This window comes from Canis lupus, chromosome 12 (assembly GCF_048164855.1).
Source record: "Canis lupus baileyi chromosome 12, mCanLup2.hap1, whole genome shotgun sequence".
NCBI lineage: Eukaryota > Metazoa > Chordata > Mammalia > Carnivora > Canidae > Canis > Canis lupus.
Genome location: NC_132849.1, coordinates 53,746,534 through 53,772,756, shown reverse-complemented (window position 1 = coordinate 53,772,756; position 26,223 = coordinate 53,746,534). Strand labels below are relative to the sequence as shown.

The following is a 26,223-nucleotide window of genomic DNA, read 5'->3' as shown; positions in this document are numbered from 1 at the left end:
AGATAACGATGACAATTTTATTTATTTGTGCTTTTTCCTGCTTTATGGTTCTGGATCCATGGATTTGGCAATAAGCCAGAGATACTTCCTGTTTTCCTTTTAGTGTAGTATTTGCTCAAGCTCTAAGTTAAGCATAAAATCAGAGCAACAGGTATTGATGAGTGAGTGCTGTGTCCCCTCTGAGGATCCATTTCTTTAAAAGACTAGAGAATGGTTGTCTAAACACATTTGTGTTGGTGATACAGCTATACTATCAGTGGGTGTGAGATTAGGTACTGTGTTGATTCCTTTGCAGACTTGATGCAGTAAAATCTTGTCCTAGTTAACACATTATCATATAGAAACTAGTCTGCCACATGGCTGAGGCCCTCCAAAGGATGAGTAAGGGTGAGTACTTTTCGGGAAGATCTTATTATTCAGGAGTCAGCAAGTCTCAGTGTCAGGAATGGTGCAACAAGTGAAGGAATTATTTTGTTTGATGAGACTGAATGATATTTATTTCAGGATGCTTAATTTATGTAATCTAAACTGACACGGTTTTTTTTATGTCTTTCTCAAATCCAGCAATTGGGTCTGATGGTCTTTGTTGTCAAAGCAGAGAAGTGAAAGAGTGGCATGGATGCAGAGCTACAAAAGGATTAACGAAAGGTATTTAAATTGCATTTGTATTTGTATCAGCTTGTGAAGTAATATACATGGACTTCCTTTAAGTGGCTTTAAAATCAAGGATCTGAAAAGATTTCTAATGTTACAAAAAGATCTACAGGTTTTCATTTGAAACATACAAATTGTAATTCAGAAACAGTGGGAAAGTGGCTATGTGGTAAATGAGTCAGGTTTGTATAAATCTCAAAATATTTTGACCTTATAGGGAAGCACTACTATGAAGTATCCTGTCATGACCAAGGTTTATGCAGAGTTGGGTGGTCTTCCATGCAGGCTTCCTTAGACCTAGGTAAGTGTTTCTAAAATAAACTGAATTTTCTGATTTATATTTGTGGATTGTTGACATTTTATTGCAGTGGGGAGCTAAATAATAACCTTAACCACACAAAGTTTATATTTTCAAGACTTGGAAATAATCTATATATACCTCTCTGTTACAAAAAGATTTGAAGTACTTAGTATTACAGTATAAAACGGGAAAATAAGGGTAAGAATATGAGAGAAGTCTGAGTACAGTTAGTATGCATAAATGTGTACCACACAATATTGCATAGATGCTTCAAGTTTTGTAGATTTACAGATTTGTACATTACTTTTAGTTTTATATTTACTTTTAACCATGTAAATAAAATACATTTTAAAATCTAGGTACTGACAAGTTTGGATTTGGCTTTGGTGGAACAGGGAAGAAATCCCATAATAAACAATTTGATAATTATGGAGAGGTAAGTTGTATTATCGACCTAATCATAGCATTAGTGAGTTTTCTTGTGTACTTACTTGATCTCTCATGACATGTCTAGGATTATAAAAGGGACTCTGAAATTTAAGTGGATTTTCTGAATGTTTTCTACAGAAAGTTCAGATTTGGATTTTAGTGAAGAAATCCAAAGTGAGATAACTTTTTCTCTTGTCCCATTTATTAGCCTCTCCACAGTATATTACCTTGTCTTTGTTTTCACCTATTTTGATTTTGGCTTTGCCTTGAATGAATATATTCTTCTCTTTTATTATTTTTAATTACGGTGAATCTAAATGTGGTTTTCTGGCAAGTCTAAATCTATAGTAATGTGGGTGAGCCTGAATATCATGTTGATTTTAGAAAGCCTGGGAAGATGCCTCTACCATGATATAGGATATGCTGTAATTGGCATTTTGTTTTTAAAGATTTTATTTTTAAGTAATCTCTACACCCAACGTGGGGCTTGAACTCAGAACCCTGAGATCAATACTTGTGTGCTGCACTGACTGAGCCAGCCAGGCTCCCCAATAGTCATTTTTGACACCTACATTAGGGTTTCAAGGAATTATTTTGAAGCACTGACGTACTTTTGATGTAGCTGTATGTGAACTTTTAGCTTTAATTTACGATGATTATTTCTATTAACAGCACTTTCTGCTTTTCTAGGAATTCACTATGCATGATACCATTGGATGTTACCTTGATATAGATAAAGGGCATGTCAAATTCTCCAAAAATGGTAAATGTTCAATAGATTGTCGTACTAGAGAAGACATGATACCCAGTATTTGTGATTTATAATTCCCTTCCCCTCTTTTTCAGTCCTCCCTCCCTCGCTGCCCTTCTTTTGAACCAATACTTCTTGAGCATCTACTCTATGCCAGGCACATGGTACTTGCTGGAGATAGAGCAGAAGATGGAGTAAACAGACATGTTTAGTCTTGTGGCTTACTTGTTGGTGGGGAGAGAGACAGATACCTAAATATGTTAGGTTGGAACAAGTGCACTGAAGTGGAGTCAGAGTAAGGGAATGGTGGGTGATAAAGTCTAGGGGTGTGCTACTTTATACTGGGTGGTCAGAGAAGCCTTCTCTGATAAGGTAACATTTGTGTACCAATCTGAATGAGTTGGGTGGTGGGTCATACAAAAATCTTCAGAGTGTTTCAAGCAGAGGGAACAGTCAATGCAAAGGCCTTGAGACAAGTGTGCTTGAGGTATTTGAGTAACACCAAGGAGGCAGGCCAGTGGGTCTGAAGCACACTCAGCATGGGGGTGCTGATAGAATGTAGGTCAGTTGAGGTAGTGAGGCCAGGCCATATAGAGCTTTCTAGGCCAGGATGCAAGCTTTTTGGGTGAGATTGGAAGCCATTAGAGTTTTCAGTAGAGAATTGGTGTCTTCTTCCTTCACTTTCACTGTGTCGTGACTTCTGTGTTAAAAACAGAGTGGCTGGGGTGGTAGCAGTAGATAGGGAGCCAGTTGGATGCTGGGGGTTCTATTTGGGGCATATTAAATATGAGATACTTATTACACAACTAAGTCATGACGTCAAGTAAGTGGTTAAATGTATAAGTCAGGAGGTCAGGGTTGGAGCTACAGGTTTGGGAGATATTGGCTTATAGGTGGTATTTAAAGCTAGAGTACTGGATGAGATCACCTAGGGAATGAGAGTAAGACATAGGAGAAATCTGAGTCCTCGGGGGTTCTTGTGGTTAGAGGTCAGCAAATTGAGGAGAATCTAGCAGAGGTGAAGGAGGAGGAGAACCAAGAGTTCCTGCAGTCCCAGTGAATAAAGTATTTGTAGGAGGGAAGAATCAGATTGTATCCAGTGCTGCTGGTGAGTGTAGCCTAGAAGGAAAGATGAAGGTGTTAATCACTGGGTTTGGCAAGTGAATAATGCTAATGATCTCTGTTTTGGTGAGCATGGTAAGTGGGTTGAGGGACACCTGATTGGGAATCACTTCAATAGAGAATGGGATGAGATGAAATGATGGTGAAAATGGAAATCAGGGAGTTTTACTACAAATGAGAGAAGAAAAGTAAAAGGTAAATAGAGGAAGATGTGGATTCCAGGAGGTTGTCTGTGTTTTAATGTACAGTATGCTTGTATGCCATGGACTGTCTCGTAGAAGTGTCTGATGAAGGTGATTTGATGCAAAGGGAATGATTGAAAATGTAGAGTGGGGGAGGAAGGGCACTTTTAGGAGTAAAGTAAAAAAGTGGGGTGTTTGACATTCGGATATAGGACAGGAAAGCATGGATGTGGGCAGATTGGTAGGTTTGATGTAGTGTGTGGAAGTTCTTTTCTGATCAGTTTGCTTTCTCTCTCTCTCTCTCTCTCTCTATTTATTTATTTATTTATTTTTTTGATTTTTTGATTTTTAGGAAAAGACCTTGGTCTGGCATTTGAAATACCACCACATATGAAGAACCAAGCCCTCTTTCCTGCTTGTGTTTTGAAGGTAATCAGGAAAATGTTGCTATGATTATAAACTACTTTGGTCTGCATTGTTTCATACTGATTGTTTGCTGTTAGGTTAAGAATTTTCGTTTTCTTCCTTTATTCCATGCTAGAATGCTGAACTAAAATTTAACTTCGGTGAAGAAGAATTTAAGTTTCCACCAAAAGATGGTTTTGTTGCTCTTGCCAAGGCATCGGATAGTTATGTTGTCAAATCGCAGCACACAGGTATTGTTCCTGAGAGAGTAAGAATTGCAAGAATGGGGTACTGGCAAAAACTCCAGTAAGGAGGCTTCTCGTAGTGAGGGAGTTACACATGCTCCCTTTGCTGGTTTAGTCACACGTCTTTACTTAACATGTCAGTAAAATTCAATTTCAAAACCTAATTCATAAACTCTTGAGTATTTGGTTTCAGTTTAGGCATTTTGGGGAATCTGATCATGATGATGATATCTAGTATTTATAAAATTGTGCTTATTAAGTGCCATGGCACTGTGTTAAGTGCTTACATGGATCATTTAATCTTCACAACCTATAAGGTAGTACTCTTCCCATTTTACAGACAAAGACCTCGAGGAATAGGGACTTGACGTTACTTGCCCAAGGTCACACTGCAAGTAAGTGGTAGAACTGAATTTAAACCTAAGCAGGTGGACTCCAAAGTTCATGCTTACCATGTGTTGCCTAATCTATTTCAGTTCAAGTAAATATGTTTCATAGCTTGTTTATCACAAAACATATATCAGTTGTAATCATTGCAAGTAAATTTAAAGAAGCTGTAGTTCATTTTAGGAATCTTAGCTTTATTTTATGATCATCCCCTATACTTCTTGACAGTTGCTATTGAAAATTTTGATATTGGAATATTTGTGATCGTGCTATACAAGTAAAGATATTGAGATGTGATTTGAACATGTTCCGATCATTTTTATTTTCTTAAGGTAACGCACAGGTGGCACAAACCAAGTTTCTTCCCAATGCTCCAAAAGCTCTCATCGTCGAGCCCTCTCGAGAGTTAGCTGAACAAACTTTGAATAACGTCAAGCAGTTTAAGAAATATATTGATAATCCTAAATTAAGGTAAAGTTTCCTTTTACGCTCAGATACCTGTTTAAGTTTGAGGTGTTTTGGAAGAAAAAAGAATGAAGTAGAAATTCAGGGTGCATACATATGCATAGGTGTGAATATGTAACTATTTAACTTTGATATATAGTAGCAATTAGTTATATAAAACTTAAGTTTTTTTATTTTTTATTTTTTATTTTGGGGGGCTTTTTTGAGAGAGAGCATGAGTCAGGGGTGGGGGAGAGATAGAATCTTAAGCAGGCTCCACTCCCAGCTCAGAGCCCAACACAAGGATATCAGGATGCTGAGATCATGACGTGAGCCAAAATCAAGAGTTGGATGCCACCCAGGCACTCCTAAAACTCCTATTTGATAAATTTATTTTTAAAAGAGTTGAGATTTTTCTCTTACATGAAGTGTCATGGTCTACTAAACAGTATCAGTAAAAATTAATTTTTTATTATTTTGTATTTTTTAAAGATTTATTATTTTAGAGCATGTGCATGTCCGTTCGAGTGGGGAGTGTCGAGCAGAGGGAGGGGGAAAGAGAAGCTTAAGCAGACTCGTCCCTGAGTGTATATCTGAAGCAGGGCTTGATCCCATGACCCTGAGATCATGACCAAGAGCCAAAAACCAAGAATTGGAGGCTTTACTGGCTGCCACCTATGTACCCAAAATTAATTTTTTAAGGGGAACATTTCATTCAGTGTTAGAGTCATCACTTCATTTGTGTAGAAAATATATCACTGTTTCTAGCATGTTGGTCGACAGTTTGGGGATGCTGGTCTAGCCTGTCTCACAGGAATGAGGATTTTTCCATTTGGGCTTCATTCATTGGTTACTACCTAGTCAGAGGGCTCTTGGTACCATTGGAGGGAGACCATAAATTAAGTGATCTTGTAGAATTTCTCGCTCAGTAGCATTCCCTTTTGTTTTGAAGAAGGCCATACCTTATAAACTCTGTGAGGTGATTTGTCGCTTGATTTTTGTTAACTTTGCTCTTAATTACCTTTTTTATTGGAACATAATTCACACACTGTAAAAGTCACCATTTAAAGGGTTCAGGGGCATAGTCAGGTTGTGCCAGCATCACCACTGATTTTAGAAACTTAGGATTGTTGACATCATGCAGGGCCATCTTTTTAATACTGATCTTTTTTACAGAATAAATTTATTCAGGAATAAATTATACTTAATACAATTTTTTTAGGTAAAATAATTAATTTTGTTTTGAGGATTGATGCATGTCACTCATTTGGAAACTATTTGAATATCTACTACGTGAAGTCTTAGGCTCAAGATCCGGGATATGACAATGAGAAAGTCTTTGCTTTCACAGAATTAAGTTTGGGAGCATGGGGATTGTGTGAATGGGAGAGAAACAATGGAATAAATGGGGTAAGATGCCTTGAGGATACAATAGGGAAAGTCACTATAGGAGGACACAAGCAGGGCATCTGTTCCTTGTAAGGAACTTGGAATTCTTCATAAGAAAGTGTTTTTTGGAAGAATGTAAAATGCTAGTATGAATGAATTTTTGTGCTATAATTATGTATAAAGGGTTAACATGTCTATGGACAGGGACTAGAAGGGAAGATGGATAATAAAATCAGTTTGTTAGGAAGGTAAAGTTGTGGTTTACTCATTTTGGTATTCTGTACGAATGAGCCTTTCTGGAAAACCCAGCTCAAGTCCTAGTCTGTGAAGCTAACCTAGCTGTATCAGCCCAGTCCTTTCTCACACCTTGGATACCACTGATTTTGTAGGCCTCACCTTAATCTTTATACACTAACATGTGTTAGTGTCTCTTGTTATAAATATGCATAGCTTTGCTCATCCCAACTTAGTTTTACAATCCTTAAGGTGAGGCTGTTTTTTGGGGGTTTTTTTGTTTTTGTTTTCTTCTTCTTTTTTTTTTTTTTTTTTTTTTAAGGCTCCATGCACTGGGAGCCCCATGTGGGATTCGATCCCGGGTCTCCAGGATCACGCCCTGGGCCAAAGGCAGGCGCCAAACCGCTGCACCACCCAGGGATCCCTGTTTTTGTTTTTTTTAAGTTTTTATTTATTTATTTATTCATGAAAGACACAGAGAAAGGCAGAGACATAGGCAGAGGAAGAAGCAGACTCCAGGCAGGGAGCCTGATGTGGGACTCGATCCTAAGACCGCGGATCATGCCGTGAGCCAGGAGCAGGCAAGTGCTCAACTGCTGAGCCACCCAGGTGTCCCGGGCTGTTCTTTTATATTCCTCAAGCCTATGATACTTTGTACATAAGCATAAATTGGGGTGTGTGGTATCTTCTGCTAAATTTATAGGGATAAATATATCTGATTAGGAAGGAGGATAAGAGTATAAAGTATTGTAGGAGAAGGAATGATAGATTTAAGGACCATAGTTTTCAGACCTGGGAACTTTGGGACCTTATCTAAAAATACAAAGGTAGATATTGGTCCTCTCCTGGATATACTGAATCAGAATTTCTAGGGAATAGGAATTAGAGTTTTTTTTTTTTCTTAAAGAAGAATGGCAGCTCTTCCAGGTGATTCTTAAATAGACAATCTGGCATCTGATCTTAACAAATTTAGGAAATGTCATGGCTCTAGAGTGGTAGGTGGTTAGGAAATATGCCAAGATATGGATGTTCATAGGTGAGAAAGCTCTTTGTGTTATTTATTCTCTTATGTAAATTGTTCAGAATTGAAGATAGGAAACCATAAAGCCTATTTTTAATCATAGTGCTCTAAGACTCAGTGTTAATGTCATCTACTTTCTTAGTGTGTTGTAGGATTTCTTAAAAGACTGATCATTAAGAATAAAATTAATAAAGGAAGATACATGATAGTTATTTGATTGAAAATTACCTGGCTGTATCAGGAGGTAATTTTGCCCGCTTCCTAAGGAGACAGTCTTTGTAAATGGCTTTCGTGAGATCTGTCTTACACACCATACAGTCCACTCTTAAAGTGTTTAGGTTTAGTCTTCATTAGATTCACAGAGTTGTGCAGCTAACTGCAGAACCAATTCTTAAACTTCTCACTTTCAGAGGAAACACCTGTTAGCAGCCTTTTGGCTTCCTTCTTACGTCCCCATGCTGAGGCAGACTGATTTATTTTCTATCTGTAGATTTGCCTGTTGGTGACATTTTTATTATTTATTTATTTATTTATTTTATTTATTTATGTTGACAACATTTTAAAGGGAATGGACAATAATATGCTCTCTTGTGACTGGCCTCTCTCAGCATGATGTTGTCAGAACTCATTCATGACACAACATGCTCAGTGCTTCATTTTTATTGATGAAAAGTATCCCATTTAAATGCACTCACCATGTTTTTGTTTATGCATCCATAGTTGATGGACATTTGGGTTGTTACCACTTTTTGGCTCCTGTGCTGTGAACATTAGTGTGCAAGTTTTTGCGTGGACATCATTTTTATTTCTTCTGGGTATATACCTACAAGTGGAATTGCTGGATCACACTTCATATTCAATATTTTCAGGAACACGTCAACCGTGTTCTAAAGTGACAATATCATTTTTTCATTCCCACTAGTAATGTATGAGGGTTCCAGTTTCTCCAAATCCTCATCAATATTTAACTCTTATTTTGATTATAGCCATCCTGATGGATGTAAAGTAGTAGGTTTGATTTACATTTCTGTAATCCCTAATGATGTTGAACATCTTTTTTTTTTTTTTTTTTTAATTTATTTATTCATGAGAGACAGAGGCAGAGACACAGAGGGAGAAGCAGGCTCCATGCAGGCAGACCCTATCCCGGGTCTCTAGGATCACGCCCTGGGCTGAAGGCGGCGCTAAACCATTGAGCCACCAGGGCTGCCCCTGAACATTTTTTCTTATGGTTATTGGCTATTTGTAATGTCCACATTCTTTGCCCCCTTTTCAGTTGGGTTGTCTTTTTATTGTTGAGTTATGAGAGTTCTTTATATATTGTGATACCGTGTAATATTATTTATTAGATGTATGATTTGCAAATATTTTCACTCATGTGGTGGGATGTTTTTTCACTCTCTTGTACAAAAGTTTTTAATAAATTGATGAAGTCCGTTTTTTCATTTGTTGCTTTTGTTTTGGTATTGTATATGTTGAGACTTTTCCTAACCCAAAGTCATGAAAATGTACCCTTCTGTTTTCTTCTAAAAGTTTTATAGTTTTTTTGTCTTATAATTGCATCTGTAATTAATTTTGGGCAATATTTGTGTGTAGTATAAAGAAGAGGTTTAACTTCTTTCTTTTGCATGTGCATATCCATTTGTTCCAGCACCATTTATTGAATACTTCTTTTGCCCCATAAAATTGCCTTGGCTTAGGTGATCTTTTTTTAACCTAAACATTAACAAAAATTTACTTGGAATGAAAAAAAATTCAAACAATTCAAAAGAATATTCTGTGAAAAATAAGTCTCCTTTCATCTTCTCCCCCAGTTTTTAGTTATCCTACCTGGAGGCAACTTTTAAAAAATTGATATTTTTATATTCTTTCAGAGCTATTTTATACGCATACAACTACAAATGTCCAAGAAGTTAGATTGAAAGCAGATTTTAAGGTATCAGGAATTAACCTAGTACAGGAGGACATGGAGACGAGAAGCCATGTCTTCTGGGTTCTGAGCTCTCAAGTACTCCTCAGCACTTGGGCCTCTGAGTATTTCTGTGGCTCCTACAGATGAAGTGTTTGGTTCCCACGCTTCTCCAGCCTTTGGTGTGGATTCTTTCTCAGTTACTTAACCTAAATTTCCACTTTAAAGAAATGGATGCAAGTCAAACAATAAAGCAGGCTTTAATCTTTTTCTACGTTATCATTATGGTATTTATTTCAGGGAGCTTCTGATAATTGGAGGTGTTGCAGCGCGGGATCAGCTCTCTGTTTTGGATAATGGGGTAAGTTGTACTTTTAATTTTTAAGAGGTTACATTATGAGTTGTCATTTTGGTGGTGTAGTTCTGTTATGATTCAAGAAAAATCAAGTGAGGCTGAAATTAGAACAAGATCAAAAACAAAATTTGTTCAGAAACATGTTGCAAGTATGTCTTGTCTTTTCCTAGGAGTATACAGCACAGTATTTTCTTCCAAACCCCTCATGCAAAATTCAGCATACGTGACTTTTTTTTTTTTTTTTTGGTCTTTTGAGCACTTTTTTTTTTGTCTTTTGAGCACTTGAGCATTTTCTTCTTGCTTTCTCGTGAATTTCAGAGTCCTTTCTTTTGGTGATAATGGAAAAAGAAGAAACTAGAGTTAATAGAAATGGAAAGGTGCCTGGGGATGGCTCAGTGGGTTAAGCATCTGCCTTTGGCTCAGGTCATGATCTCGGGGTCCTGGGATCAAGTCCCACATTAGGCTCCCTGCTCAGCATCCCTGCTTCTTTCTCTGTCTCTCTCTCTGTCTCTCTCTGTCTCTGTCTTTTTTTTCTGTTTTCTCTCTCTCTCTCTCAGGAATAAATAAATCTTAAAAAAAAAGAAGAAGACTAGAACTGTAAATCAAGTGGATTGCAGAGAATATAGATGTTTTGGCAATGACCCAAAGGAAGGATGAAGAATGATCAACTGGTTTAGGAGGAGGGAGAGGAATTTAGGCAACGATAAAAGGACATCTTACAGAGGCTGTGCAGGCTTGCAGTTACAGAGGACAAAGATAGGACCATGATCCTCATTATTGGGGAAGGAGATTGGGATATTTTTAACTGTGCCCATTATTCTGTGAAGCTAGATATAGATAGGAGTTCATAAAATATTTCATATGTATGAAATAACTTGCCTCTTTCAAATTTCTCTTTCATTTCCTTTCCTAAATATTTTATCATTTAATCTAAACCACCTGATACTGAGTCATGGCGAGGAAATACATCCACTTCCTCCAGTTCCATTGGTGCCCCTGTCAAACCAAATTTTATGCCACATGGTTTGAATTGACCTGGTGTAACATATTAAAAGTAAGGAATCCTATTACCGTACTTGTTAATACCATTTTGAGATAGTAATATTGCTTTGATATGTTCTCATTTGCTGTGCTGTATTTTTTAGTGGTTGTAAGAGATTTAATGTCCATTCCCATTTTTGGCTCCTCTAACCCAAATCCATTTTCCTCGTAAGTTATTAAGCTTCTTAACTCCTCTATTTTCCAGCTGTGGAGCTCTTAGGGAATTCTATATGTTTTGTCAGTCATATCTAAAATGTGGTACTGGCTAAATCCAATGGCAAATTAAAGGCAGTGTTATTCTGTGACTTTCTTGACAGGATTCAGTTCCATTCTACTTAGGGGATCTAATATGTTCTTTGCCTCTATATTCTCTCCTACGATTTCCCGTCATCCTCTGGCTCAGCTTTAGTCCTGTGTTGTGTCTTATTTGGGGCTAGAAGTCACTTTGGAATGAGAGAGTAGAAAGAACTATGTAATTCTTAAAAGTTGCTCAGTTATGCAACATGTGCAATTGAGGCCCAGAGGAGTACTTGGTGCTGTTATATAGGTTATATAAATACTTCTCTTACTTTTTCAATTTATTTTTTGTTGTTGTTTTTTAAACATGAGAGACCTAGTGTGTATATTTCATGTAAAGTGAGTTTTCAGGCTGACTTCAGTTGCTGAAATTGAGGAAAGAAGAAACTCACATGTGAGTTGAAATCCTATAGTAAAGAGATGTTACAGAACCAGAATGGTATTTTGTTCATTGCATGTACAGCACCTATCACAGAGCTTGCATATAGCTGGTTCTTAATACATTAAACAGGCCTTACCTTATTTTTAGGCATATTTTGAAGTGAGACTTGCTTATAGTTATCAGTACAAATGAAAGTCCCTTCAGAAAAGTCTTATTTTTTATGGTAATATAAATGCCTCATGTTGGCATGAAAAAGCATTCGAATGCTTTGCTTTTTCAGGGGCTGAGATATTGAAGTAATGATTAAACAGTGATAAATTTGTTAGGAGAAAGTTATGTTTGTAGTCTACAATGGAGAAAATAATTAATAGAAGTGGGTTTTCAGGCTGATTAATAGAGTAGAAGTTTCTTTTAGAATTGCCTAACTTATCGAATGATTTTACATAATATCTTATTTGTGCTCACACACATCCATATATACACTTTAAAAATAATTTATTGGCTACTTTCTGAAAATGGACCAAGCACGGCTAAATGCTTACATATACTTTATTCAGTTCTTATAGTCGGCCTCTGACGTACTACTCTCCTCCATTTTTTTTTTTTTAATATTTTATTTGTTCATGAAAGACACAGAGAGAGGGAGGCAGAGACACAGGCAGAGGGAGAAGCAGGATCCATGCAGGTAGCCCGATGTGTGGGACTCGTTCCTGGGTTTCCAGAATCATGCCCTGGGCTGAAGGCGGCGCTAAACCGCTGAGCCACCTGGGCTGTCCTCTCTCCTCCATTTTTACAGATTAGGAGGAGGGCTTATATTAAATATTAAGTCACTTGCCTAAGATCTTATAACTCCTAGGTAGAGCTTACTTCAGAGCCCATATTCCTGATCACTATGCCCATGAGTGTGAGTGGAAAATGTTCATTCTTTGTACTGGTGTGAGGTTCATTATTCTCTTCCCTTTGTTTATGTTTGAGAATTTTTATGATAAAAAGTTAAATAATACTTGTTCTTGAGTCAGACCTTTTCTCATTTTTGGACTTTGAGTTTGAAATGCCAGTTTGGGTACTTATGAGCTGTGTCATTTAAGTTCTTGTGATTTTAGTATTCTAAATTTCAATTTCCTCATTTAAAAATAGGAATAATAAGGGCACCTGGGTGGCTCAGTTAGTTAAGCATCCAACTCTTGATCTCAGCTCAGGTCTTGATCTCAGGGTCATGTGCTCAGACCCTGAGTTAAGCTCCATGCTGGCCATGGAGTCTACTAAAAAAAAAAAAAAAAAAAAAAAGGAATAATAATAATAGTAGTGTTTTCTTTGGTGGTCATGAGATGATATAGTACTTGTAAAACATTAGCACGGTGCCTGTTCATTATAAGCATTTGACAAGTAGTAATTACTGTGTTCTGAGGTAGTCAGATCATCATCATTATCAACTATATTTATCAAGCACCTGGCACACTAGGCATCAAGTGCTTTACGTATCTCATCTCTCAGTTGTCATAGCCATCTTGCAAAACCGAAGGTGTCACCCGTTTGAAAAAAGTTGAAACTTGAAGAGATGAAGTAGGTTGAGATTATGTAGCTGGGTAATGGTGGAGCGGGGATTTGAATCCTGGTTTGATTTCGGAGTTCCCATAAATTCATTCACTCAGAAAATACAAATTTTTATATATTAGACTATATGTAACAGTTAAGATTGTCAAAATCAGTTACCAAAATCATCACATTAATTCCAAACCAAAGTTTGCTAATAGGGCATTATTAGCAAACTCCTGTTCTGAGAATTTAGAGCTGACCATGACTACTTCAGTATGTGTGTTTTCCCTGTAAGTAGACCACTATTGTTTGCTGTTTTATGGTGATCATAACAGTGCTTCAGTTTTCATTAGGTGCTTCCTTCTTTTGATATTTTTCAGGTAGATATAGTCGTTGGCACTCCAGGAAGACTAGACGATTTAGTGTCAACTGGAAAGCTGAATTTATCCCAAGTTAGATTCCTGGTCCTGGATGAAGCTGTATGTTGAAATATAGTCATGCTTTAAAAAAAAAAAAAAAAAAAAAAAGTTTGCTTATGCTTTTGGAGATAAAAATATGTAAAATGATGAAAAAACAGAATTTAGTCATGATCCCAGTACCTAGAAATAATCGTTATTACCAGTGTGGTATATTTTCATCCATTCTTTATATAAATGCTATCATACATAGTAAATCAAGGTGTGTGGAATCTAGGAAATCTTTTTTTTTTTTTTTTTTTTAAATAAAGTGGCATAAGTATTTCATGTCCTTAAAATAAAATAATTTTTAAGGGCTGTCTAGTGCTCTATTATATGGATACTTCATGGTTTATTTAACCACTCTCCTTACTATATACATAGATTTGTTTTTTACTCCCAAGTAGCTATCTTTGTTGATACATAGATTATTTTATACATTACAGTTATTTCTTCATGTCATAGTTGCAACATTGTGAACTCTAAGGACATTAATGTCTTGGAGGCCCTTGAGATATACTTCCAAAGTATTTTCAAGATGAGGTGATTTTTTTTTTTTTTTTTTTTTTAGCACTGAAGATTTTTGTTTTCATTTTTTCATATTAAAATCATGTTTAAGAATATGTGGTAGGAGCTGTTACCTCTTGTATTCATTCTAGGATACTGGGGTATAGTTCTTGGGTTGATTATTGTCAGCTTTTTCATATTTTAGTCACATGGAGTTTAAAGTTGAATTTATAACTTTATCTGATAGAAAATAATCATTTTGAGAACATGGGAAGATATATGCTTATGAATTTGTTTACATTATCTTTCTATATTTGATTCACAAAAGAAAGATATAGATATTGATTAAAAAATTTATGCTTAAAAAATAAAATTATGCTTTTCTTTGCTTCTCATTCAGGATGGGCTTCTTTCTCAAGGTTACTCTGATTTTATAAATAGGATTCACAATCAGATTCCTCAGATTACGTCTGATGGGAAAAGACTTCAGGTATGAAATGACAGATGCAGCTTAAAATACATGTAGACAGTTGTTATGTGTTACTGCTTAGTTCATTTTGTTTTATATTTTTAGTGTTTTCTAAGATAACTGCTGTATAGAACATTTTCTTTATTACCTGACTAAATAGTACATACAAAGAAATATCTTAAAAGCTGTTCCTAGAAATGAAAGAGAAGGGAACTTGAGGAAATTAAGTGTCACAGAAGATAATAAGTAAAAAATTCCTCGTTATTTTTTTTTCTACAGAGCATTTAGAGTTTATATTCCAGGCTGCTTCCTGTTTGAGAAGGCAATATCTTGAGCAGTTGAAAAAGTGGTTTCTTTTGTAATTAGTTCTAAAAACATTACTCATTTTTCTCACCCTTCTTTCCTAGGAAGAATTTGAGAAATAGAGGAGGCTTTAAGGGGAGAGAAGGGAGTAAATAGTAACTTAAGATTTTAGATCTTCAGAAACCTTTTCAGTCTTTGTAGGACCTCGTGCAGTTTGTGGCATGGTTTCTGTGGCAGTGGGGGGACCATAGTTCAGAGAGATTAGCTAGCCCAGAGTCATTTTGACTATTCTGTTTGTTCTACGCTGGATTGATCATTTTGCTGCTTGAAATTGCGTGGTGGCTTCCTCTGATCAGTTACCTTTCTTTCTCTCGGTGACAATGACTTCTTCTGGCGTCCTTTTTTGTCCTCATTACTGGAGGGATGGCCCTGTGTGAATTACACCAAAACTCCGAGGAATACACCACTCTCGGACAGGAGGAAGGAGAGGGCTGTCACCCAGCCAGGGGTCGTTCAGAGGGTTTTGAAGTAGAAGTAGAAGCAGCTGAGGCTAGCACCCGGTTCTAACATTAGATACCTGAATGCCCTGGGGCCTTTTAGCCTCTGAACGATCCAGGAGTATTGCTTACGTAGAAATAACATACTTTGGGCCCCACATTAGTATTCATATGCTACCATATTTTATTATTGTATAATAAAAATTCATCTAAATTTTTTCCCCCCTTAGGTGATTGTTTGCTCTGCTACATTACATTCTTTTGATGTGAAGAAGCTGTCTGAGAAGATAATGCATTTTCCCACATGGGTTGATTTAAAAGGAGAAGACTCTGTTCCGGACACTGTACACCATGTTGTTGTCCCTGTGAATCCCAAAGCTGACAGACTTTGGGAAAGGCTTGGGAAAAACCACATTAGAGTGAGTACTATACACCATTAACCATTTGTGAAGAATAAAACTTTCATAAATTAAGCCTTGGGTGATACAGCCAGTATCAAGAAAAGTCCAACACGTTGACCAGAGAAATTTAGGCGTTGAGAATCCAGAATAAGTGATGGGCTTTTATTTTTTTTCCCTGTAAGAGTTACTTTTATAATCATCTTCCTCAATGTAATTTTTATAAATGAATAGGATTATGTGTATACATAGATCTAATTTCGGATACAGTGATTGTTATTTTTAATAATATTTTATTAAAATGTTAAAATGTCCTCTTGTGGTTCATTATTTTCCTAAAAATCAATTTCATATGTCCATCTGGTCTTTTTTCCCCCACTGTTCTTAGGTTTACCTTTAAAAAATGAGGATATGTTAAATATTGTAAATATGCAATATTGTAAAAGCCAACTTTGCATTTTTATTATTACATTTAAAATTGATTAGCCATAGACCCACAGTTAATAAAGGGGTTTTCTGAATCTGAAAGTGGTTTTACTCACATACTCTGAACATTATGTCTGAAATGCAGTCTAGAGTTAGGTACAGTTTTCCCTTTAAAAAAAGTGATACTTGTTTGGAATCCTTAGCCACTTGTTACACCTTTTTTATCCTTTTCTTTTGATAGACTGATGATGTACATGCAAAAGATAACACAAGGCCTGGTGCTAATAGTCCGGGTAAGTTGAATGAATGAATGAATGAATAAGTGAATGAATGAATGGTGTTAAAAGATTCTGAAAACGGGGATCCCTGGGTGGCTCAGTGGTTTAGCGCTTGCCTTTGGCCCAGGGCGCGATCCTGGAGTCCCGGGATCGAGTCCCACGTCGGGCTCCCGGCATGGAGCCTGCTTCTCCCTCCTCCTGTGTCTCTGCCTCTCTCTCTCTCTCTCTCTCTCTCTCTCATAAATAAATAAATAAATCTTTAAAAAAAAAAAAAAAAGATTGTGAAAACGAATTGGTTTGTCTTATTGAATTTATGCCTTGTCTTATTCTCATGAAGGTTTTGAAGTGACCTACAAAATTAGAACAGGAAATCTGAAAACAAAAGCAACAAAAATATAAGGAAATGGGGGAAATGGCTGATATCTGTCAACTTAGAACAATATTAGTCACTGAATTTCAGATGTTAGTTTCTTGGCAGCTAAGTCACAAATATTTTGGAGTTCTTATTGGTCATGGGATATCAGTAAATTTCTCTGGCAACAGATTTTATATTGGCCTTGAATTCCAGGAGAAATGTCACAAGGGAAAATGTCTTTAGCTTACAATTTTTTGAAAGATACAGGAGTTATCTTGAAATAGTTTATTCTTTTTGTGTGTGGTAAAATATACCTAACACAAGATTTCCCATTTTAACCATTTTCAAGTGGATCAAGTTCAGTGCCATAAAGTACATTCCTACTTTGCATTCATTGCCACCATCTGTCTCCAGGATTTTTTCATCCTCCTAAACTGAATATCATTAAGTCGTTAAATTTTTATTTTTTTTTAAAAAGCCTAACATTTAATTGAGCGAAGATACTTCAGTGCAGATTGGAGACCGTTTCAGGTGCATAATCTTTTAAGATCTATGAAGGTACATCGTATTGCAAGGATAGTGCTTGGGGAACCTAGAGTAGACCTTAGAGCCATTAGGACGCATGTTTGATGTTAGATGTCTCAGGTAGATCATTTGCTTCATGGTTGGATTCATTGGTAGGTTTATGACAAGTATCTGAGAGGTGAATTTTCTGAAATCTTGATTAAATAGAGTCCCTTTGAATTCAGTTTTTTTTTAAAGATTTATTTATTCATGAGAGACACAGGCTGAGAGAGGCAGAGACATAGGCAGAGGGAGAAGCAGGCTCCTTGCAGGGAGCCCGATGTGGGGCTTGATCCCGGATCCCAGGATCACGAACTGAGCCGAAGGCAGGTGCCGAACTGCTGAGCCACCCAGGTGTCCCTTTTTGAATTCAATTTTATGTGCACTTCCACATGTATAAAGTACATGCTCCACTAGCCTTAACTGTTGAAGTGCAGAGACACTGATGGCTCAAAATGATGGGTCTTCCCACTTTCGAAAATGCATTTTGTAAAATAAAAATTGTTCATTTATTTTTTCTTATAAATGTTTGCTTAGTTTATATAGTGATTAGGTATGACTAGAGAGACTTCAGAAATACGATGGGTTCCAAAATTAAAATTTTGCATTTTAATTTGGTAACTGTAGCATAGCTTCCCACGGAATCATAGACATGGGGGGTGATGGCTAAGAAATGACTTAGTTTGACGTACAGTTTTTAAACCATAGAGAAGTATGAACTTTCAGGTGTTAGATTGATTTAAAAAGTACATTAATTATTTTTGAAAGAGGTTAAAATAATTGAGTAAGCATTTATTGAGCAGTTAGGGAAGTTAATGCAAGGCAAGAATATGATTAGTTGTCCACAAGAGGTAAGAACGGAGTTTTGTTACAGGTACGAAGTTCTGTTTACTTGTGTGTTTACATGTCTTTTTCCTTATAAGAGGTATGGTTATAGTTATTTTGGTGCCCCAAAAACCGGCATAAATGTACATTAACAAATAGGAATAAATGAGTGAATAGATAATCTCACCATTTCATCCTATCTTAATATTACTTATTTTTATCTATAATACTTAAGTCAGTTTTTTAACTAAGTTAAGCATTAAGTCTATAACTGTAATTTTGTGTGTTTATAATAATTTTAGATTGAAATTCTTTTTTTCGTTTTTGTTGTGTTATTGTGGTATTCAAGAGATGTGGTCTGAAGCTATTAAAATCCTGAAGGGGGAGTATGCTGTCCGGGCAATCAAGGAACACAAGATGGATCAAGCAATTATTTTCTGTAGAACCAAAATTGACTGTGATAACTTGGAGCAATATTTTATGCAACAAGGAGGAGGTAATGTTTCCTCACTTGAGATAAATTGTGTTTATTTCCTCATTTAATAGATTATTAGTCTCATGTTGATGCAGTCTAAAATGCATGCACAGAATTTAAAGCAGTGATGGTGGAAGTAGCTGTGCTTATCCAGTACTTTTTCATATGATAAGCCCTAGGAACACAGGGCTTTCCACACAGGTAGAGTTTCATTACAGTGTTCTGAGGCCCTGCTATCATTTGGAAGAAGGGCAATGTTATTGATTAATGTTAAAATTTCAAGTATAATCATTAAATAATAGAATGTATATCTTCTAAACCAATAAATGAGAAAAAATCTTCTAAAAGACTAAGAAAGGAAGAAGAAAAATGAGAAAAAGAATGAAAAAAAGAAGAAAACAGAATGGTTAGAAATTACAGAGTAAGATGGCTGGTGGAAAAATCTGAATATATGAGTACACACTACAGTATGTCTCAGTGGATAAAGTCCTCTGTTAAGAGACATAGATGGTTAAAGTGGATAAAATCTACCTAGATGCTCTTTACAAGAGACATACTTAAAACCTGAGGACATGGAAAGATCGAAAGGGGCTGAAAAAATATATGTATCACTAAACCGCTAATCAAAAGAAAGTCTAGCTATGTTAACAAGAGATGCAGTAGAATTTAAGACAAAAATATTAACTAGAAATGAAGAACATCATTATGTAATAAAATACTTAATAATGAGTCTAATGTTATGCTCCTTATAACATGAAACATAAACCAACATGAAGAAAGCCTCAACATGCTCAGTCATTAGGGAAATGCAAAATCATAGTGTAATACCACTGTACACTCATTTTTAATGGCTAGGTTTAAAAAAAGTTTTGGCGAGGATATAGAGCAACTGGAGCACTCAAAACACTTGCTGTACAGCCATGTTGGTAAAAGGTCTTACATTTTAAAATTTAACATTGCTGTCTTATGGCTTAGTAATTCAACTCCTAAAGATAAGTAAAATTTACACAAGATAAGTAAAATTTATACACGATATATTGATAAAAGCTATGGGCAAGATTGGTCACAACAGCTTTATTTATAATAGCCCCAAACTGAAGATACACTGGGTGGTCAGTAGGGGAGTGGCTTAAACCAGATGTGAAATAGTTATGGACTGCTGGTGGACCCAGCAGCAATAGGTGAATCCCAGACAGCTTGCAGAATGAAAGCTTTCTCACACAAGCATATATACTGTATGGTTCCATTTGTGTGAGGTTCTAGACGTGTCAGAATTGATCTAGAATGGGAAAAAAAAAAAAAAACAACAACCACAATGGTGATTTCCCCCAGTAGAATGGGAGTAGGGTTATCTGGGAGAGGACATGAGGTACTTTGTGGGGTGACATTCATATTCTCTATCTTGATAGGGCTTTGGGCTACAAAGGTGTGTGCATTTGTCAAAAGTCAGCAGACATACACTTAAAATTTGTCCATTTCCTTGTATGTAACTTTCACCTCGAAGGAAAACAATAAAACCTAAACAAATAACTGCATTCTAGTTAAGGGATGCATGCTGAACTGTGTACAGATATTTGCAATTTACATTGAAATGCATCAAAAATATAAAAATGAATTGATAGAAGGCTAGATAGGCAGTAAAGCAAATATAGTAAATGTTAATGATATAATCTAGGAGGTGAAAATACAGCTATTCACTTTTAGAATTCTTTCATTGTTGCTGTGTTTGAAAATATAATAAATGTAAAGATATATAAAGGAAAAATTGACAGATGTACAAGGTTAACAGAGAAGTCCTGCTTTCATAATGGGAAGAAGTCATCTAACCTGTCTCTTTTTATAACTGATTTACATCAAGGAGCCAGAACTTGAAATGTTTAAGAAGCTTGAACTAATAGTCATATAAAGAACAGGCTATATTGTTCATTATAGTGAACAGCTTAGTACTCTTTTTTTTTTTTTTTTGAGTCATGGCAAGCATACTTGCTTGGCGAGTATTTTAGTTATAGTGATTGTTTTGTAATAAATAATTCTTTCTGCCCATGTTGGTTTTGAATGGAGGATTTGATTATTTGGTTAGAAATGCCAGCAGTAATATTCCTTAGTTCCTTTTATCATCCTTCCCTAAATATTCTGAATACCTTTGTCTAAAAATCAAGTTTCCCAAACCGTTACTAAAACCAAAATAGCACAATATATATACCAGAACTTCAGAGCTTTAATAGAGGGAAATAAAGGATCCCTCTCTATACACAACTCAGCTGGGGAGTAGGAGTGTGTATGTGTGATACTTTCCTAAACCACTTGAATTTAGAATGTAGTAAGGGCTAACCTGTAGGCCTCTAGAAGTTCTGATTACCTATTATTTCTCCTCTGCATAATTAATTCTGTTAGTCATTTTGGGTGGATAGATTTCATGACCTATTTTTCCTTGAATTCTGAAGTATCTGTTACTTAACCTAAAATTTACTATGGAGAGTAGTTACAGCATAATTGTTAGTAAGCTGTTTAGAACATCCTGAGGAGGGTAGGCTTGTGGACGTGACCTTTAGTAAGGCATGAACTTGATAATACCTATATTGGTTCCTCCAGGACTGTTCTCTCTTGCTTTTTGGTTCTTTGCTTTACGTGGGATAGGAGAGGTTGCTGCTATACACATGTTTTCCTTTTAGTAACACATCCTAATTGGCATATTGTTCCGTCTACTTCTGCAGATCAGGAAAAGTGACTTAAAAACATCCTTCAAAGCAAATCAGTTTTAGTGCTCCTGGAATTTATTTTAATGGCATTTTCCCTATGACAGAAATTGTGTTAACCACGGTTTATGGCAAATTGGGGTATAGATTTTTGTGTAATTCTGTGGCACCATTGTAGTCTGAATGCCATTGGTTTTTTGTTTTTTGTGTTTTTTTTGCTATTGGTGTTTTGACATAATCTTAGGTGTAATGTTTTTCCAAAGTTAACTGCTTAATGTGCTTTTCACTAGGACCTGATAAAAAAGGACACCAGTTCTCATGTGTTTGTCTTCATGGGGACAGAAAGCCTCATGAGAGGAAGCAAAACTTGGAAAGATTTAAGGTACTGCTGTTTAGTTGACTACAGTTCCTTAATACTTAAGAGGGGAATTGTTGCCAATTTTAACAAGTTCCAGTTAATATTATTATTATTTTATGAGATTTTATTAATTAGAGAAAGAGTGAGGGAAAGCATAGCAGAGAGGAGAGGGAGAAGAAGGCTCCCCACCGAGCAGGGACCCCAACACAGGGCTTGATCTCAGGACCCTGGGATCATGACCTGAGCTGAAGGCAGACACGTAACCGACTGAGCCACCCAGGCGCCCCTGTTCCAATTAATATTATTAAAGCAATTCTTGTCCTAGAAACTTCAAAAGACTTTTACCCTGCTGGTATTTCCTTGCCATGACAGGGCTTAGTCATCTTTTAGCAGTCAATTGGTAAATTATATGTTCTCTGCATGACACTACTGTAATAAGAATTTTCAGCTTAAGGAAGTTTCAGTTAAATTCTTTCGGTATATATTTTTAGGAGAAGCATCATGGGATAGTTAAACTGTATCTGTGAGTCTTTTTTTCTTTTTGATCAGTCTTAGTAATGCCCACAGAGAAGTTAATTTGTAGATTAACTTAAGGCAGGTTTCAAGAATATGGTTTTGTGGAATTAAAAATACTTGTAATTGTTTAAGGCGCACTGTCCCAGTTACATGCTGGCAGCCTGTGAACAGGTTGTTTAGCACTTGGTGCAGGTGGGTAGGGCCTGAGCCACTTAGAACATGATGTCAATAGCCTGCCCCCACAGCATTCTCACCGTTTACCTATATTTTGACCCCCCCCCCCCCAGTGGAGAGTACAAATAGCATTTTCTCTCAGACCCATTGATTGCATGAATAAAAGATGGGAAGTACTGAGTTTAGGAACTTTGGATTATGCTTCCATGCTGAGCAAAATGTGGATCTTGAAGCATGTTGCATGGTCGCATTTCAGCGTGTGTGTCCACCCTTTCCGACCCAGGGTCTTATGCTGGACCACAGGTCAGCATGCCCTTCCCCACCCCATCTCTAACTTTGCTGTGCCTTGAGGCACAAATGACATCTAAAGGCTAATTTCTATTTCCTTGGTGAGAGCACTAGGGGCCCACTCTGTTCCCTTCTCTTAGGATTTTATCTATTGTCACAAAAAGTGTAACCTCAAGGTAAAATACATAGTATTCTGAATTTGTTTTAATACAGGGGTAAAGATAATGCTTATATTTTAACATTCTGTTCTATTTTATCTTTTTTTTTTTTAATTTTATCTTTTGAATTAACCAGTCAGGATTTCTAAAGATATAGCCAAATTATAGCAGTTTAATATCTTTGGTTTGAGAAAAAAGAAAAGAAAAAATGAATCCAATTATTGATTCTATTCACCTTAAATATCTTGTTTTAGTAGATCATAACTTAAAAATTTAAGACTTAGTCAAATGAATTATGAATATCTGGACCTCTAATCTGATAATGACCTATTATTAGATGTCTCATTTAGTGGAATGGTGGTATTTGTATTTATTTTTTAGTATATGTACTAATAAATTCCTCTCTCTCCTCTCTGTTCTCTTTAGAAAGGAGATGTGAGGTTCTTGATTTGCACCGATGTAGCTGCCAGAGGAATTGATATCCATGGTGTTCCTTATGGTAAAGAGAAAGTTTTTAGAACTGCAATTTAAATTTTATGGAATTCAAAGTAAACACTCTAATGTATTTAAAATATTTAGAAAATATCTAATATGGTTGAAAATTTTAGAAACTAATGGCAGTTGGTAATAATTGTTTTTATTTGCAGTTATAAATGTCACCTTGCCTGACGAAAAGCAAAACTACGTACATCGAATCGGCAGAGTAGGAAGAGCTGAAAGGTACTGCTATAATTCTTTTTTTCTTTTTATGCTTCTGTACTTGAGGAATAAAGTCTAATAAAGACTTTAAAAATCTTTCAGGATGGGTCTGGCCATTTCCCTGGTGGCAACAGAGAAAGAAAAGGTAATCTTTTCAGTGCTGTGTTAATTCACTGTTTGTGTGGTCATTTTGATGTTGGAAGTAAAAGCAGTTTGATTTTTCCATATACATTGTATTTAGTTGCATATGGAATATAAGTGAACTTTTTTAATGGCATCTTCTCAATATTCTTGAATGGACCAGTGGTAGAATGAAGTTTAGAAAGGAAAAATGTGAAATGTAATTTTCACTAATACCTTTAATATACTCATTTCACCAAAAACTATTTAGACCCTCTCTGACATCATCCCACAGAAGAGATGGGAGAGGGTGGTAACTTATCATTTTACAATATAATTTTATATAACCTTATAGAACAGTTGCAAGAATAAGGAACTCCCACAAACTCAGTGTCCAAAACTACCTGTTCATTTTGTTTTTTGCTTTATTATAGAAAGCATTTGGACTTTATTTTTTGATAAAAATCTTGATATAGCATTTTCCAGTATTTATTTTTGTTTTTATCTGAGAATTATTTTCTGGATTTAACATGCGTTTTAGGAAAACTTCAGGATTATTTTCAGAAAGAACTCTTTTCAGAAGACCTAGTTAATGAGCTCCTGAATGGTGATAGTAATTGGATGACATACCATACTGCAATCTATTTTTCTGGTTCCTTGAGGAGATAAACCATTTTTAAAAAACTATTAAGAGAATAAAGAAATATAGCATATTTCAGTCTCCATGCATGTTAATTATTTTTTACATCTTTCATGTAGGTATGGTACCATGTATGTAGCAGCCGTGGAAAAGGATGTTATAACACAAGACTCAAGGAAGATGGTGGTTGTACCATATGGTACAATGAGATGCAGGTAAGATTCCTAAAAAAGATAGTAAAATTGGCAAAAATAGACCACATTTACTTATAAAAGTAATACCTCAGCTTTTATCTCTTTGTCAGCTGTAAGGAAGAGTAATTAATTGTAATGTTAGTTATAGTTTGTAAATTGTAACTTGTGAGCTTATCTTTTCAGAAATCTATCTTCCATTTATACTAAGTATTACAGTCTTTCTGGTGTTATTTGATGCTGTTAAAATGCAACTCTGTCAAATGAAATTTTTATTTGAAAATGCTTTTTATATTTCCTTTCCCTTCATAGTTGCTGTCTGAGATCGAAGAGCATCTGAATTGCACCATTTCTCAGGTTGAACCAGATATAAAGGTACCAGTGGATGAATTTGATGGGAAAGTTACCTATGGTCAGAAAAGGGCCATTGGCGGTAAGCTTTTAAATTACTTTTATTTCTATTCTAAATGTGAATGTGTCCTTCTTGGGCTTCAGTGTGTAGAAGACAGTAATTTCATTTCATCATGGTGTCTATTTTTAGCTTATTAATCATTTCCTCCTTATTACTCTCCTAGCACTTTATCCATACCTGTCTTATAGCAGTTTCTAGTTGTGTGATTTGTATGCAAATGAAGGACAGCAGCTTAGCTGTTTCTCTTGAGGTATTAATGTCACAAAGAGTAGTTGAACATTTACAGAATTATTAGGAAACGAGTATAATGACAATTTGGAACAAAGAATTGAAAACCTTTAATTTAATACAAGCGGTAACCCAGTATAAAATTTCCTTTGCCTGGAATGCCCTTAGCTCATTCCTGAAATTTTTTTTTAAGATTCAGGCTACTGAGCTAGTGGTTTCCAAAACCAAAAAAAAAGGAGAGGGGGAGGGATTGCTAGGGGCTCTGGGACACTATTAGTGAGGCCTGATCATTCATTTATATGGATTTAACATCTTTAAAACTCACTTGTGGAGATGACTTGCCCAGTAGTACATTTTTATTGCTAGAAGCAATGTATAAACGGATGTAATTGAGCCAAAGTATTGCTGACAAGTTATTTCATGCATGTCATTTATATTACTTTATAATTTGTGTGTGTGATGCAGGTGGAAACTATAAAGGCCATGTGGATATTTTGGCACCTACGGTTCAAGAGTTGGCTGCCCTTGAAAAGGAGGCGCAGACATCTTTCCTGCATCTTGGCTACCTTCCTAACCAGCTGTTCAGAACCTTCTGATTTTAACATACACTGAATAAGATTTGAATAATAAAATTCTGTAGTCTTAAAACTCTAAAAACAGTTGTACTGCTTCCAAGCAGCAGTATTTATAGTAACATAAGCTATTAATGCTAACTCTTGCATGTCAAGAAACATTAATCTTAGGAATTCTTCATAAAATGGCAACCTAATGAGAATAATAAATTTGATGACTATATTTTTATGAAGATTTGTGTCTTATTTTTAAAGTTATTTGATAGTTTTCTTTTTCAAGAAAACTGGAGGTTTACCAGATAAAGTTTATAGGTATGTTAATTTTGTGGAGGACCTGCATGGAACCACCAGTGATTATCTTGAGTAGAATTTATCATAGGAAGTGGTCCCAAGTAGAGATGTTTTTGAGATGGTTATAGTTGCCTAGGTGTAGGCTGAAGCTGGAGGGGAGACTCATGATGGGAAAGAAAATTGGGTGATCCCAGGACAGAAGGGCAGCTTAGTTTTAGGGGGCCTTGAGTTTTTTTAGAGAGAT

The 26,223-nt window shown here is 35.9% G+C and overlaps 1 protein-coding gene across 3 annotated transcripts in view; it reads left to right on the top strand.

The window, feature by feature from the left end:
• Nucleotides 1-25,911, top strand: part of DDX1 (DEAD-box helicase 1) — a 35,007-nt gene extending 9,096 nt beyond the window's left edge. For all 3 annotated transcript variants that reach the window (XM_072771028.1, XM_072771027.1, XM_072771026.1), the window contains exons 7-26: nucleotides 565-648; nucleotides 872-955; nucleotides 1,315-1,391; nucleotides 2,075-2,147; nucleotides 3,792-3,868; nucleotides 3,981-4,095; nucleotides 4,809-4,947; nucleotides 9,774-9,834; nucleotides 13,465-13,563; nucleotides 14,447-14,536; nucleotides 15,546-15,734; nucleotides 16,381-16,432; nucleotides 18,511-18,657; nucleotides 21,623-21,714; nucleotides 23,253-23,325; nucleotides 23,474-23,546; nucleotides 23,628-23,670; nucleotides 24,405-24,500; nucleotides 24,789-24,909; nucleotides 25,582-25,911. In XM_072771028.1, the coding sequence (XP_072627129.1) occupies nucleotides 565-648; nucleotides 872-955; nucleotides 1,315-1,391; nucleotides 2,075-2,147; nucleotides 3,792-3,868; nucleotides 3,981-4,095; nucleotides 4,809-4,947; nucleotides 9,774-9,834; nucleotides 13,465-13,563; nucleotides 14,447-14,536; nucleotides 15,546-15,734; nucleotides 16,381-16,432; nucleotides 18,511-18,657; nucleotides 21,623-21,714; nucleotides 23,253-23,325; nucleotides 23,474-23,546; nucleotides 23,628-23,670; nucleotides 24,405-24,500; nucleotides 24,789-24,909; nucleotides 25,582-25,712 (1,916 nt within the window). In that variant the 3' untranslated portion in view covers nucleotides 25,713-25,911. The remainder of the gene's footprint in view (nucleotides 1-564; nucleotides 649-871; nucleotides 956-1,314; nucleotides 1,392-2,074; nucleotides 2,148-3,791; nucleotides 3,869-3,980; nucleotides 4,096-4,808; nucleotides 4,948-9,773; nucleotides 9,835-13,464; nucleotides 13,564-14,446; nucleotides 14,537-15,545; nucleotides 15,735-16,380; nucleotides 16,433-18,510; nucleotides 18,658-21,622; nucleotides 21,715-23,252; nucleotides 23,326-23,473; nucleotides 23,547-23,627; nucleotides 23,671-24,404; nucleotides 24,501-24,788; nucleotides 24,910-25,581) is intronic.
• The last annotated feature ends 312 nt before the right edge of the window (nucleotides 25,912-26,223 follow it).